This window comes from Oncorhynchus tshawytscha, linkage group LG22 (genome assembly GCF_018296145.1).
Source record: "Oncorhynchus tshawytscha isolate Ot180627B linkage group LG22, Otsh_v2.0, whole genome shotgun sequence".
Taxonomy (NCBI): domain Eukaryota; kingdom Metazoa; phylum Chordata; class Actinopteri; order Salmoniformes; family Salmonidae; genus Oncorhynchus; species Oncorhynchus tshawytscha.
Window position 1 is genome coordinate 30,576,568 of NC_056450.1, and position 14,373 is coordinate 30,590,940.

The 14,373-nt window shown below is 42.1% G+C and overlaps 1 protein-coding gene across 2 annotated transcripts in view; it reads left to right on the forward strand.

Moving 5' to 3' along the window:
• Nucleotides 1-10,582, forward strand: part of LOC112237026 (zinc finger protein 704) — a 106,107-nt gene extending 95,525 nt beyond the window's left edge. Inside the window, exons 5-9 of one of the 2 annotated variants that reach the window (XM_042304068.1) lie at nt 1,156-1,256; nt 2,249-2,534; nt 7,771-7,893; nt 8,407-8,534; nt 8,647-10,582. In XM_042304068.1, the coding sequence (XP_042160002.1) occupies nt 1,156-1,256; nt 2,249-2,534; nt 7,771-7,893; nt 8,407-8,534; nt 8,647-8,758 (750 nt within the window). In that variant the 3' untranslated portion in view covers nt 8,759-10,582. The remainder of the gene's footprint in view (nt 1-1,155; nt 1,257-2,248; nt 2,535-7,770; nt 7,894-8,406; nt 8,535-8,646) is intronic. The other variant, XM_042304069.1, reaches the window with a different exon arrangement.
• The last annotated feature ends 3,791 nt before the right edge of the window (nt 10,583-14,373 follow it).

A 14,373-nucleotide genomic window follows, 5' to 3' on the forward strand; every position in this document is an offset into this window, starting at 1 on the left:
GGCCAATATGTTGCAATACGCTTTTGTGACCTATTAACAAAATGTACACTGAACAAAAATATAAGAGCAACATGTAAAGTGTTGGTCCCATGTTTCATGAGCTGAAATAAAATATCCCAGAAATGTTCCATAGGCTCAAAAAGCTTATTTCTCTCAAATGTTGTGCAAAATGTCTTTACATCCCTGCTAGTGAGCATTTTATCCTTTGTCAAAATAATCCATCCACCTGACAGTTGTCGTATATCAGGAAGCTGATTAATGAACATGATAATTACACAGGTGCACCTTGTGCTGGGGACAATAAAAGGCCACTCTAAAATGTGCAGCTTTGTCACACAACACAATGCCACAGAAGGGAGCGTGCAATTGGCATGCTGATTGCAGGAATGTCCACCTGAGTTGTTGCCAGATAATTGAATGTTAATTTCTCTACCATAAGCCGCCTCCAACATCATTTTAGAGAATTTGGCTGAGGAGTATTTCTGTCTGTAATAAAACCCTTTTGTGGGGAAAAACTCATTCTAATTGGCCCACCCCTGTGGGTCGGCCTGTTTCCCAAGTGTGTGGGCCTATGCCCTCCCAGGCCCACCCTTGGCTGCGCCCTTGCTTTTCATGGGAAATCCATGGATTAGGGCCTAATTTATTTATTGAAATTGACTGATTTCCTTATATTCAAAATCTCAGAAATTGTTTCATTTTGTGTTTATATATTTTTCAGTATATTTACAAAATAATACATATGGGAGGAATCAGCATAGTACATGAGGACGCACAACTGCAACGCGTTTCGACTAGTAGAGGCTTTCTTTAATTAAATATTTTTTTCTGTGTATTTAAGTATTTTCAAAAAGACATGCCAAAACTAGTAGCCTACTTTTATTTGAGTATTTGAATGGTTATTTGTGAGAGAAAATAAATAGTTGACCAAATTGTATTTATTTCAAATACACTTTTTAATACTTTTTAATAATATTAATAGTGTATTTCCAAATGCATTCTGATTTTCAACTACTTGTTTTTTCAAATAAAAGTTATCTGTATACTTGTTTTGAAATGTACTGAAAATAATTGAAATACCTGAAATAGTATTTGATCCCAGGGTCTGATCATTACAATAGCACTGACTCCACTGTTTTCTCTAATGTTGTGTTTCAGAACTCCATGAAGGTGATGTTCAAGTGCTTGTGGAAGAACTGTGAAAAGGTCCTCAGCACCTCTTCAGGGATCCAGCGACACATCCGAACCGTCCACCTGGGGTAAGGCACCAATCAACCACAGAGCCAGATACAGGTCAACTGCTGTAGATATGGAATCACAATTGTTGAATGGGTAATTGTTGTAACCAATCACTGCACTCAGATCACATGAGGACCAATAAGAGAGCAGATATTTATTTTATAGAGCCATTATTGCATGGAACTCCCATCTCATATTGCTGAAATAAACAGCAAACCTGGTTTTAAAAAACAGATAAAGCAACACCTCTCCCCTATTTGACCTAGATAGTTTGTGTGTATGTATTAATATGTAGGCTACATAGCTAAATTGATGTAGTTCTGTCCTTCAGCTGTTGTTGTCTATTAATGTTCTGTATTATGTCATGGTTCATGTTTTGTGTTGGACCACAGGAAGAGTAGCTGCTGCTTTCACAACAGCTAATGGGAATCCTAATAACATACGAAATACCAGATATAATACAGTTCACTCTATTAGCTGAAGTTTGGTCAGAATATCTACTACCAGTGAGGAGCTGGTATTGTGGAGTATGTGCTACATTGGAAGCTCTGTCTCTCCATGGGCTCTGTTTGTTATGACTTCTTAATATGATTAGGTTTGTTAGTCTAGGATCCACTTACAAAGGGAAGCAGGGTGGAGGAGGGAAGCATATCAACACATGAGGAGGTTTCTCTGGTGTGTTATTATAGCCTCCTGTTGCTATCCTGCACTCTCTGTCAGTCATTAAAGGCTTTGACCAATCAAGTCCATAAGCTCAGTGGCTCTGAGGCCTGTGTATCACTGCCCTCTGCTGGTTAGAGAAGACTCAGCTCCTCATTATAAAGCTTGTAGTGGCTTGGTATGAAGAATTATAATGCCGTATAAGCATTTTCATAACACCTTATTAATGCAGCTGTAGAGTATTATGAGGTGGTATATTGACGGAATATATGATGGGCAATGAATGTGATTATAAGGCATTATAAGCTTTCATTATAAGCTACTTCACGTATGTCACCCTCATGCAATGCAGGCGGAACTGCGACTCGGACTACAGCGACGGGGAGGAGGACTTCTACTACTCGGAGATCGAGGTCAACATGGACAGCCTATCAGAGGGCTTATCCAGCCTCACGCCCACCTCCCCCACCACCTCCGGCCCTCCCCCCATTTTCCCACCTGTCTCCCTCACCACCTGTCTCCCTCGTTCTGAGCCCTCCCACATCGCCATGAGGGGGACACATGGCCACGCCCCCACCCTGCTCAGCCAATCAGCTCCCTCCACGCTCTGCCATATTCGCACTGACCACGCATACCAGGTAAGAACAGTCATGCAAGTTCATACACCTTATTCTCCAGTGGCTATGGTACTCTCTGTAGCTATAAACGGTGCTATCTAGACCTTAAAAGGATTCTTCAGCTGTCCATGTAGGAGAACCCTTTTGGTTCCATGTAGAAACCATTTGGTTCCAGTTAGAACTCATGTAAACTCAGCAAAAAAGAAATGTCCTCTCACTGTCTTAACATGTGTAAATATTACAATATAACAAGATTCAACAACTGAGACATAAACTGAACAAGTTCCACAGACATGTGACTAACAGAAATTGAATAATGTGTCCCTGAACAAAGGGGGGGTCAAAATCAAAAGTAACATTAAGTATCTGGCGTGGCCACCAGCTGCATTAAGTACTGCAGTGCATCTCCTCCTCATGGACTGCACCAGATTTGCCAGTTCTTGCTGTGAGATTTTACCCCACTCTTCCACCAAGGCACATGCAAGTTCCTGGACATTTCTGGGGGGAACGGCCCTAGCCCTCATGCTCTGATCCAACAGGTCCCAGACATGCTAAATGGGATTGAGATCCGGGCTCTTCACTGGCCATGGCAGAACACATGCATTCCTTTCTTGCAGGAAATCACACACAGAACAAGTAGTATGGCTGGTGGCATTGTCATGCTGGAGGGTCATGTCAGGATGAGCCTGCAGGAAGAGTACCACAAGAGGGAGGAGGATGTCTTCCCTGTAACGCACAGCATTGAGATTGCCTGCAATGATAACAAGTTCAGTTCGATGATGCTGTGACACACCGCCCCAGACCATGACAGACCCTCCACCTCCAAATCGCCTCGTTGTAACGCTCATTCCTTCGGAGATAAATGCAAATCCGACCATCACCCCTGGTGAGACAAAACCGCGACTCGTCAGTGAAGAGCACTTTTTGCCAGTCCTGTCTGGTCCAGTGATGGTGGGTTTGTGCCCATAGGCGACGTTGTTGCCGGTGATGTCTGGTGAGGACCTGCCTTACAACAGGCCTACAAGCCCTTAGTCCAGCCTCTCTCAGCCTATTGAGGACAGTCTGAGCACTGATGGAGGGATTGTGCATTCCTGGTGTAACTCGGGCAGTTGTTGTTGCCATCCCGCACCTGTCCCACAGGTGTGATGTTCAGATGTACCGATCCTGTGCAGGTGTTGTAACAAGTGGTCTGCCACTGCGTGGACAATCAGCTGTCCGTCCTGTCTCCCTGTAGTGCTGTCTTAGGCATCTCACAGTACGGACATTGCAATTTATTGCCCTGGCCACACCTGCTGTCCTCCAGCCTCCTTGCAGCATACCTAAGCACTTTTACGCAGATGAGCAGGGACCCTGGGCATCTTTCTTTTGCTGTTTTTCAAAGTCAGTAGAAAGGCCTCTTTAGTGTCCTAAGTTTTCATATCTGTGATCTTAATTGCCTTCCTGTAAGCTCTTAGTGTCTTAACTACCTTTCCGCAGGTGCATGTTCATTAATTGTTTATGGTTCATTAAACACGCATGGGAAACAGTGTTTAAACCCTTTACAATGAAGATCTGTGATGTTATTTGGATTTTTATGAATTATCTTTGAAAGACAGGGTCCTGAAAAAGGGACATTTCTTTTTTTGCTGAGTTTAGAACCCTTTCCACAGAGGGTTCTACATGAAACCCAAATGGGTTCTACCTGGCACCAAGGAGGGTTCTCCTATGGGGACAGCTGAAGAACCCTTTTGTAACCCAGAGACTGTCCAGGGATGGGTAAAATCATAACATACAATAACAAAATACCGTAAATATCAATGTATGAAAAGAAACTACAAAATACATGTATTGTAAAATACAGAAATACGTTTGCAAGTAGCCGGCCTGAACAGCAACAACATTCTCAATAACGGTTACAGAAATGTTTTACTTGCTATGACTGTGATATGTTGTTGTTTAGTTACTTTATTTGAATGCACTGACTATAAAGGCTTGCCAGCAGCATACCACCCTGCATACCACTGCTGGCTTGCTTCTGAAGCTAAGCAGGGTTGGTCCTGGTCAGTCCTTGAATGGGAGACCAGATGCTGCTGGAAGTGGTGTTGGAGGGCCAGTAGGAGGCACTCTTTCCTCTGGTCTAAAAAATATCCCAATGCCCCAGGGCAGTGATTGGGGACACTGCCCTGTGTAGGGGGCCGTCTCTCGGATGGGACGTTAAACAGTTATCCTGACTCTCTGAGGTCATTAAAGTTCGCATGGCATTTATCGTAAGAGTAGGGGTGTTAACCCTGGTGTCCTGGCTAAATTCCCAATCTGGCCCTCAAGCCATCACAGTCACCTAATAATCCTCAGTTTACAATTGGCTTATTCATCCCCCTCCTCTCCCCTGTAACTATTCCCCAGGTTGTTGCTGTAAATGAGAATGTGTTCTCAGTCAACTTACCTTGTAAAATAATGGAAAAATAAAAAAAGATCTGCATGATCTGATCTCCATTTGTCGGTGATTGGTCAACAGTAGGGATTCTTCAATAAAGTGTTTGTTGTCAATCAACAAGAGATGTATTGTTTTCATGCACATTTTTTCACTTGATGAATACTGAACCAAACATCTTAGTTAGATTTAGAATTTAGGGACTAAGAGCAGCAAAAACGTCAAAATTGATGACTGATTTCTTGAGTTACCTTAGATTAATTCAGACTATTTTGAGGAAATGTATACTGGCTACCGCATCTCAAGATGGACCAACAGCACTATTGCCTATTTGTATAATATTAGTGAAAACATTAAAACTGTGAAATAACACACATGGAATCATGTAGTAATCAAAAAAGTGTTAAACAAGTCAAAATATATTTTATATTTGAGATTCTTCAATGTATCCCCCCTTTGCCTTGATGACAGCTTTGCACACTCTTGGCATTTTCTCAACCAGCTTCATGAGAAATGCTTTTCCAACAGTTTTGAAGGAGTTCCCACATATGCTGAGCACGTGATGGCTGCTTTTCCTTCACTCTACCTGTCCAACTCATCGCAAACCATCTGATCACTCTCCTTCTTGGTCAAATAGCCCTTACACAGCCTGGAGGTGTGTTTTAGGTCATTGTTTAGGTCAAAAAATTATAGTCCCACTAAGTGCAAACCAGATGGGAGGGCATATCGCTGAAGAATGCTGCAGTAGGCATGCTGGTGAAGTGTTCTAAATAAATCACAGACAGTTTCATCAGCAAAGCACCCCTACACCATCACACCACCTCCTCCATGCTTCACGGTGGGAACCACACATGCGGACATAATCCGTTCACCTACTATGCATGTCACAAAGACACGGCGGTTGGAACCAAAAATTGAACATTTGGACTCTTCAGACCGATTTCCACCGGTCTAATGTCCATTGCTCGTGTTTCTTGGCACAAGCGAGTCTCTTCTTCATATTGATGTCCTTTAGCAGTGGTTTCTTTACAGCAATTTTTACCTTTATTTTACTAGGCAAGTCAGTTAAGAACAAATTAGTGGGCAAAGGGTGGCTACTTTGAAGTATCTCAAATATATACAGTATATACATAATGGTCTAGAAAGGTATTTAGTATTTTGAAAATACAAATTACAGATTTAGGAAGTATCTTGTTACAAAATACATTGGAGTGTACAGTTGTGGCCAAAAGTTTTGAGAATGACACAAATATTAATTTTCACAAAGTCTGCTGCCTCTCTTTGCATGATGGCAATTTGCATATACTCCAGAATGTTATGAAGAGTGATCAGATGAATTGCAATTAATTGCAAAGTCCCTCTTTGCCATGCAAATGAACTGAATCCCCCAAAAAACATTTCCACTGCATTTCAGCCCTGCCACAAAAGGACCAGCTCACATGTCAGTGATTCTCTCGTTAACACAGTTGTGAGTGTTGACGAGGACAAGGCTGGAGATCACTGTTATGCTGATTGAGTTCGAATAACAGACTGGAAGCTTCAAAAGGAAGGTGTTGCATGGAATCATTGTTCTTCCTTTGTCAACCATGGTTACCTGCAAGGAAACACGTGCTATCATCATTGCTTTGCACAAAAAGGGCTTCACAGGCAAGGATATGCCAGTAAGATTGCACCTAAATCAACCATTTATGAGATCATCTAGACCTTCAAGGAGAGCGGTTCAATTGTTGTGAAGAAGGCTTCAGGGCGCCCAAGAAAGTCCAGCAAGCACCGGGACCGTCTCCATAAAGTTCATTCAGCTGCAGGATCGGGCACCACCAATACAGAGCTTGCTCAGGAATGGCAGCAGGCAGGTGTGAGTGCATCTGCACGAACAGTGAGGCAAAGACTTTTGGAGGATGGCCTGGTGTCAAGAAGGGCAGCAAAGAAGCCACTTCTCTCTAGGAAAAACATCAGGGACAGACTGATATTCTGCAAAAGGTACAGGGATTGGACTGCTGAGGACTGGGATAAAGTCATTTTCTCTGATGAATCCCCTTTCTGATTGTTTGGGGCATCCGGAAAAAAGCTTGTCCTGAGAAGGCAAGTACCGTCAGTCCTGTGTCATGCGAACAGTAAAGCATCCTGAGACTATTCATATGTTGGGTTGCTTCTCAGCCAAGGGTGTGGGCTCACTCAAAATTGTTCCTAAGAACACAGCCAGGAATAAAGAATGGTACCAACACATCCTCTGAGATTAACTTCTCCCAACCATCCAGGAACAGTTTGGTGACGAACAATGCCTTTTCCAGCATGATGGAGCACCTTGCCATAAGGCAAAACTTTTGGCCACGACTGTAGTTTAGCCCAGTGTAATACAAATGACAAAATACTCAGAAGTAATTGAAATACATATTTCAAATACAAAATACTGGCCATCTCTGAGACTGATATGTAGCTGTCATCTACTTCCTAACGATAATGTTTTGGTTCCCCTGGTCTGTTTCTGTGTCACTAATGTCCATGAAACTGAGCTGTACACAGGCTTAATGCTGCACCCCAGATGAATAGGTTTCTTTAGATGAGTTAGTCTCCTCTCTTTACCTCCATCTTCTCTCTGTGTAGTATCTTTATCCCTTTTCTTTCTGGATCATTCTTTGTCGATCAACCTCCCTCTACCTCCACTCATTCACCCCTTCTCTCCCCTACCTTTTTCTACATTCCCTCTCTCTCGCTCTCTCTCTCTCTCTCTCTGTCTCTCTCTCTCTCTCTCTCTCGCTCTCTCTCTCTCTCTCTCTCTCTCTCTCTCTGTCTCTCTCTCTGTCTCTGTCTCTGTCTCTCACTGTGTTGCGGTGCTATGTTTTCCAGGCCACTGCTCCTGTGAGTATTCCTGTGTGTTCGGAGCAGGTTGGTGGGAATGATGGGATTGGGAATGGGGATGGGATCAGTGTGTCCTGGCAGTCGTCTCCTGTCATTTTTAAAGGCTTACCGGTGAGCAGGCTGCTTTCTCTCATTCTCTCTTTATCCTCATGTTCTCTCTCTCTTTTATCACTCCCCACATCTCTTCTACCTCTCTCACTCTGTTGCTCTTCCACCTGTCATATTTCTCACCCTCTCATATCTCCCTCTGCGCCCCACCCCATCTCTCACCTCTCTACTCCCACTCCCTCGCTCCCCCAGACCCATTTATTATTTTAGTCAATTTCTTTCTTCCCCACTCCTGCCAGGCTAGCTGTTTTCTCCTCCTTTCTTCTACATCTCTCTGCCTCTACCTCATAGCCCTGGAGGGTTGTCTTCTATCTAGTCATGCTGTCTTCAGGGCTGAACTAGGATCAGTTCCTCTTGTCTTCTATCTAGACATGTTGTCTTCAGGGCTGAACTAGGATCAGGTCCTCTAGATTTTTTTCTGGTCAGGAAAATCTCAGGGCACTAGGTGAAAGCCGTAATGATTGCTGCTATGCTATGATTGGTAGAATGCCCTTTGACCTGTGCTTGCCCCTGCAGGGCCCTTTGACTCACACCCGCACGGTGAGCTTCGGGGAGAAGAGACAGCCTGCCCTTCACACACACACTACCATCAGCAAGACACCCCCCTCTACAGCCCCCCTGCCCAAACCAGCACCAGGAACCAGGTACTCTGAGTGTATGGGTGTGTGTGTGGACCGTACCTTTGTGAGTGGATTTATCACCTTCATGGGAGTGTAGTGTAAAGTCTAACTGTGTGTCATATCTTTGATTGCCAAGGAAACCCCGCGGAGAGGCTAAAAAGTGCCGGAAGGTATACGGCATGGAGAAGAGGGACATGTGGTGCACAGCCTGCCGTTGGAAAAAAGCCTGTCAGCGATTCAATGATTGAACCCCACTACTTCACTGGGATGGACTCTTCCTCTGCCAGAGCTTCACTGAGGTGGAGTCTTCCACTGGGGAGATGTGGGTGTTCTCCCTGATGAAGCTGCTTAGAGCACGCACTGCTTCCTCCTGACCAGCAGGGGTCTCTCTGCTTGCTTCTCTTAATCCTCAGACAGCTAAACACACGAAACACAAAAACAAATGGATGAAAAAGGAAAAAAATATATAATAATTGTGAAAAAGTATATGGCTTTGGAAGCATAGGTAATCCAAAAAGTGATTATTCAAAACGTGATTCAGAATGAAAGTTTGGTTTTGTACTTTCTAATTTTGCATGCCTTCACTGTAGGGCAGTGGTTGAAGATTTCAGATAAGCTTTTTGGTATTGTGTACTTTCAACATGTTCTTTGCTGGTCCGAGTATCATGGAAGCTACTGTGTTTGAGTCTATAAGATCCTTAAACCACTCTCTTGTCAGCATCTTTCAATGCACCTCTGTTGACATTTTGGAACTAAAACCAGATTCACTTTGTGGTGTATATTTGAATGGATCGTTTCAACGGAGGTCCATTGAAAGATGCTGACAAGAGATTTCAACGGTCACTCTTTTGAAACGGGAAGTATGTCTACCAAAGGAAAACAGACACAGAATCTCTCTAAATTCACTCAGAATTGAGATGTCGCTTTTATTAAGATGCAAGTTTGTTATTCATATAACACATCACATGCTCTTATGGGAATTCAACTCAACAATTCCAATCTCTTTGTTTGGGAAGTAAATATGCATAGCTACACACCATAAGCTCCCTGCATCTGTTGCTTATTCCATCTGCTGGCACCAAATGTTACACTTTGAACCTTCAGTGTGTTCAGTGTACTTGTACCGTTTCTAGTTTCTCTTCCTAGACCTCTACACAGATATGCAGCTTTCAGAAACAACACATCTTTCAACAGACCACATGTAAACTTTGTAACCACACTGTTCACTCTCATTTCTCACATCTAACAGTTTATTTCCAGCTATTAGTTCCCAAGGCAACTACTGTAGTAGTTGCAAAGTGCCATCACCAGGGTTTGGACAGTCTGGTCTTGCTTTGATTAATCAGCTCTATTGTTGATTACAGTTATCAATAACAACATCAAACCCTCCTGTAGCATTACTTGCTACTCATTGTTCTAAAATCCATTTCCTGTGTACATTCATAGAAATATAATGTCATTGTAGTTGTCTGTGGGTACTATACCTAGTCCTGCCCAACCCTGACTCCCAGTTACTGCTCTTAACTGGTATCTAAGGGTGATGAAATATAATGTCATTGTAGTTGTCTGTGGGTACTATACCTAGTCCTGCCCAACCCTGACTCCCAGTTACTGCTCTTAACTGGTATCTAAGGGTGATGAAATATAATGTCATTGTAGTTGTCTGTGGGTACTATACCTAGTCCTGCCCAACCCTGACTCCCAATTACTGCTCTTAACTGGTATCTAAGGGTGATGAAATATAATGTCATTGTAGTTGTCTGTGGGTACTATACCTAGTCCTGCCCAACCCTGACTCCCAGTTACTGCTCTTAACTGGTATCTAAGGGTGATGAAATACAAGTGTTTTTCTCAGAGGGATTATTTGCGCACCATGAATTGTACCTGGATTCCTGATCAGACACAATTATATGGATGTATATTTTTACACAAATACTTTTTTTTACTTTATTGTTGCCAGCTCTTTGAATGTAGTTTCTGCTGCCTCTCTCTCTCTCTCTCTCTCTCCCCCCCTCTCTCTCTCTCTCTCTCTCTCTCTCTCTCTGTCTCTCTCTCTCTCTGTCTCTCTCTCTCTCTCTCTCTCTCTCTCTCTCTCTCTCTCTCTCTCTCTCTCTCTCTCTCTCTCTGTCTCTCTCTCTCTCTCTCTCTCTCTCTCTCTCTCTCTAACTCTAACTCTCTCTCTCCCAATACTGACTACTAGCCATGCCACAAGTTTAAACAGCAGGACACACACATGCATGGTGCTACTTGTCCTCTTTCCCTAGGTTACCTTCAACCTATTCTATGACAATGGCCACAATCTATGACTTTCCGTTCTTTGGTCATGTGACAAATCTGTTGTCATAGTGACATCTGCATTCTCAGCTGATGGCAGTCACATATTCTAATTGATGTGACATTAGTAGAAGGCCATTCTAAGACAGCTGGGGATGACTGTCATTTGTTGTTATTTGGGGACAGCAAACAATCAAACCCCCTGGATTAATTTTAGCATGCCCTGTCAGTCTTTTCCTTGGTAACCATTACCAACAGATATGGTCCTGCTCATTGGCTGGTAACTCTGTCAGTCAGACATTATGTCCAGTAGTGTTTGAGTGAAGCTGGTTCTTACAGTAAGTAGCTCACTGGTCAGACTGGAGAGTAGCCCGGTATTTCATGGTCAGAAACTTCACTAAGTGCCATTGAAAAGAACATTATGAGGGAAAAGGATGTACCTAAATAAATTGCACTAACTTGCACTGCACAAAGACTTGCTTTTATACATGGATTTTATACACACAGATTTTGAAGTGAAATTACATTTGAGGTTGTTTTATTTTGGATCATCACTGCCTTGGTGTCAACATGGGGTTTCAGGTATGGGGCTTCTACACCTCTTGGGTCCCCCCATAAGAACCTTTTCAACTGGTATGTTTAGCTCTCTGTGTGTGTGTGTGGTGTACTTAGCCCAATGGTGCCAACAATATTGCCTGGAATCTTGTGGTACTGCATAGTACAGCGGTACTTTGTGTGTCAGGGTTTCCCCTAGACTTTTCTATTGTGGTGGTGCACCAAGAAGACCCCTGAAGTCACATCTCAGATGGTCTGCCCTAACTTGGTAATATATGGGGAAACACTGGTCCAGAGGTAGCCCTCAGTTAGTCAATGGTTGCTTGTTGTCTTCTTAAGAACAGATAAATCATGGTGTTTCAACACTATGGGCTTTCCTTACGTAGCATACTCATACACTGCTTTCACAAGAATTTAGTTTAGTCTTCCTTCCTTACGTAGCATACTCATACACTGCTTTCACAAGAATTTAGTTTAGTCTTCCTTCCTTACGTAGCATACTCATACACTGCTTTCACAAGAATTTAGTTTAGTCTTCCTTCCTTCCTTACACTGCTTTCAGCATACTTCATACACTGCTTTCACAAGAATTTAGTTTATTCTTCCTTCCTTACGTAGCATACTCATACACTGCTTTCACAAGAATTTAGTTTATTCTTCCTTCCTTACGTAGCATACTCATACACTGCTTTCACAAGAATTTAGTTTATTCTTCCTTCCTTACGTAGCATACTCATACACTGCTTTCACAAGAATTTAGTTTATTCTTCCTTCCTTACGTAGCATACTCATACACTGCTTTCACAAGAATTTAGTTTATTCTTCCTTCCTCATACACTGCTTTCACAAGAATTTACTTCCTTCCTTACGTACACTGCTTTCACAAGAATTTAGTTTAGTCTTCCTTCCTTACGTAGCATACTCATACACTGCTTTCACAAGAATTTAGTTTATTCTTCCTTCCTTACGTAGCATACTCATACACTGCTTTCACAAGAATTTAGTTTAAGAATGTTTCAGTTTATTCTTCCTTCCTTACGTAGCATACTCATACACTGCTTTCACAAGAATTTAGTTTATTCTTCCTTCCTTACGTAGCATACTCATACACTGCTTTCACAAGAATTTAGTTTATTCTTCCTTCCTTACGTAGCATACTCGTACACTGCTTTCACAAGAATGTAGTTTATTCTTCCTTCCTTACGTAGCATACTCATACACTGCTTTCACAAGAATTTAGTTTATTCTTCCTTCCTTACGTAGCATACTCATACACTGCTTTCACAAGAATGTAGTTTATTCTTCCTTCCTTACGTAGCATACTCATACACTGCTTTCACAAGAATGTAGTTTATTCTTCCTTTGCCTAAAAGGCGCTTGCCTCTTTCACGCTTTATTGAGATGAGGTAGTGTACAGAAAATAGGTTTTCTTTCCGGACTTGACTCTTCTCCACCAATCGAAACATCAATCTTGTGTTTGGTCCTACTGGCAGCAGATTGGCCATTCATACGTTTGAGTACTTTTCAGACCAGTCTAGTCTGTTCTTCTCAATCTCATTCACACCCCTATGCCTGCCACAAAACCCGCCTCTGGTATTTAATTGCACTAAAGTGTTTTATGGGTCATTGGCCAGGGCTAATGAAGGGGAACACTCTTTATCCACTTGCTACTACCTACATTGACAAACTGGATGAATCTAAGGAAGGCCTCACCCACAGTAAGTTGACCTGGTATGGAATAGGGTAGGGTCAGGTGGGTTTGAGTGATAACTGCCATCCCTCCGGCTGTTTTTAGGAGACCTGAGGTTTTGGATGGTAGAGAGAGGGCTGATTGGGTGTGTTTGGGGAACTGGGACTTTGTGATTGGTGGAGAAAGAGTGGGACAAGCAGTGACGATTATTCGAGATGGATTTGTGGTTTCAGGCCTTTCCTGTACATATGCAACGTAAAGACAACCCTGAAACCTTTTTCATATATTGTTGTGTGTCTGTTAAACAAAAATTAAACATTGTAAGGTAGAATTGCTCAGATTGTTGGTGTGCGTGTTTGAGAAGCTGTAGTTAATATAACATACACATATATTGCAGTTCAGGGGAAAAGTGGCGAAATAACGTAGATGAATGTAAAACCTACAAAAAGAAAAAAGTTTCTTGTTGTAACGCTGGCTAGTTTCTACTGTTAGTGTACTCTGACAGAATGACGGCACAAACAGCACAAACTGTCATTCTGGTGCCAAATTTTGCATCTGCACTGTTCTTCAAGTAAATGTGTTTTTGTAAAATATTCAGTGGAAATTGTTCAAAGTAGTCCTTGTGCATAGAGTTGTATGGTTTGTTTAACTTTGCAATCATTGGTTTTGTTTGACATACATTTTAAAGTGAAAAATCTTAGTCTCAGCATAATTCTGTTACCGTGGAATTGCCCATTAACCTTCTTACATTGTGCAATGAGACGCTTTAATTCTAACAAGAACTAACTTGACCTTTTGGTGACCTTTCTGTGAGCCACCTGGTGTGATCTATTATGAATGCATTTATTGGTATGTAGGCCTTTATTTAGGCTGTTATAAGGAGTCATGAACTGTTATGAATGCTTATAGCAGGCCATATACTGCACTACTTTAATGTGTTTATAAAGGTGTTATGTAAGTGGTCAGAACCCACTGGACAAAAACTGGTTGAATCAACATTGTTTCCACGTCATTTCAACAAAAACATGAAATGTGATGACTTTTGAATCAACGTGGAAAATTGATTGGGTTTGTAAAATGTAAGGGAATTTCGTTATTTTTTCACCCAACTTTTAAACTAGATCCAATAACATGGTGAAATGTTTTGTTGATTTCACGTTGAATTCACATTAGTTGACAACTCAACCAAATGTAAATCAAAACTAGACGATGAAATGACATCTGTACCCAGTGTATAGGAACCGTGAGCTGTTGTGAATGCTTATGGCAAGTCTTATAATACACTATGGAGTGATCGACTGTGCTATGAATGCAGTCATAATGTATTGTACACAGGCGTTTCAG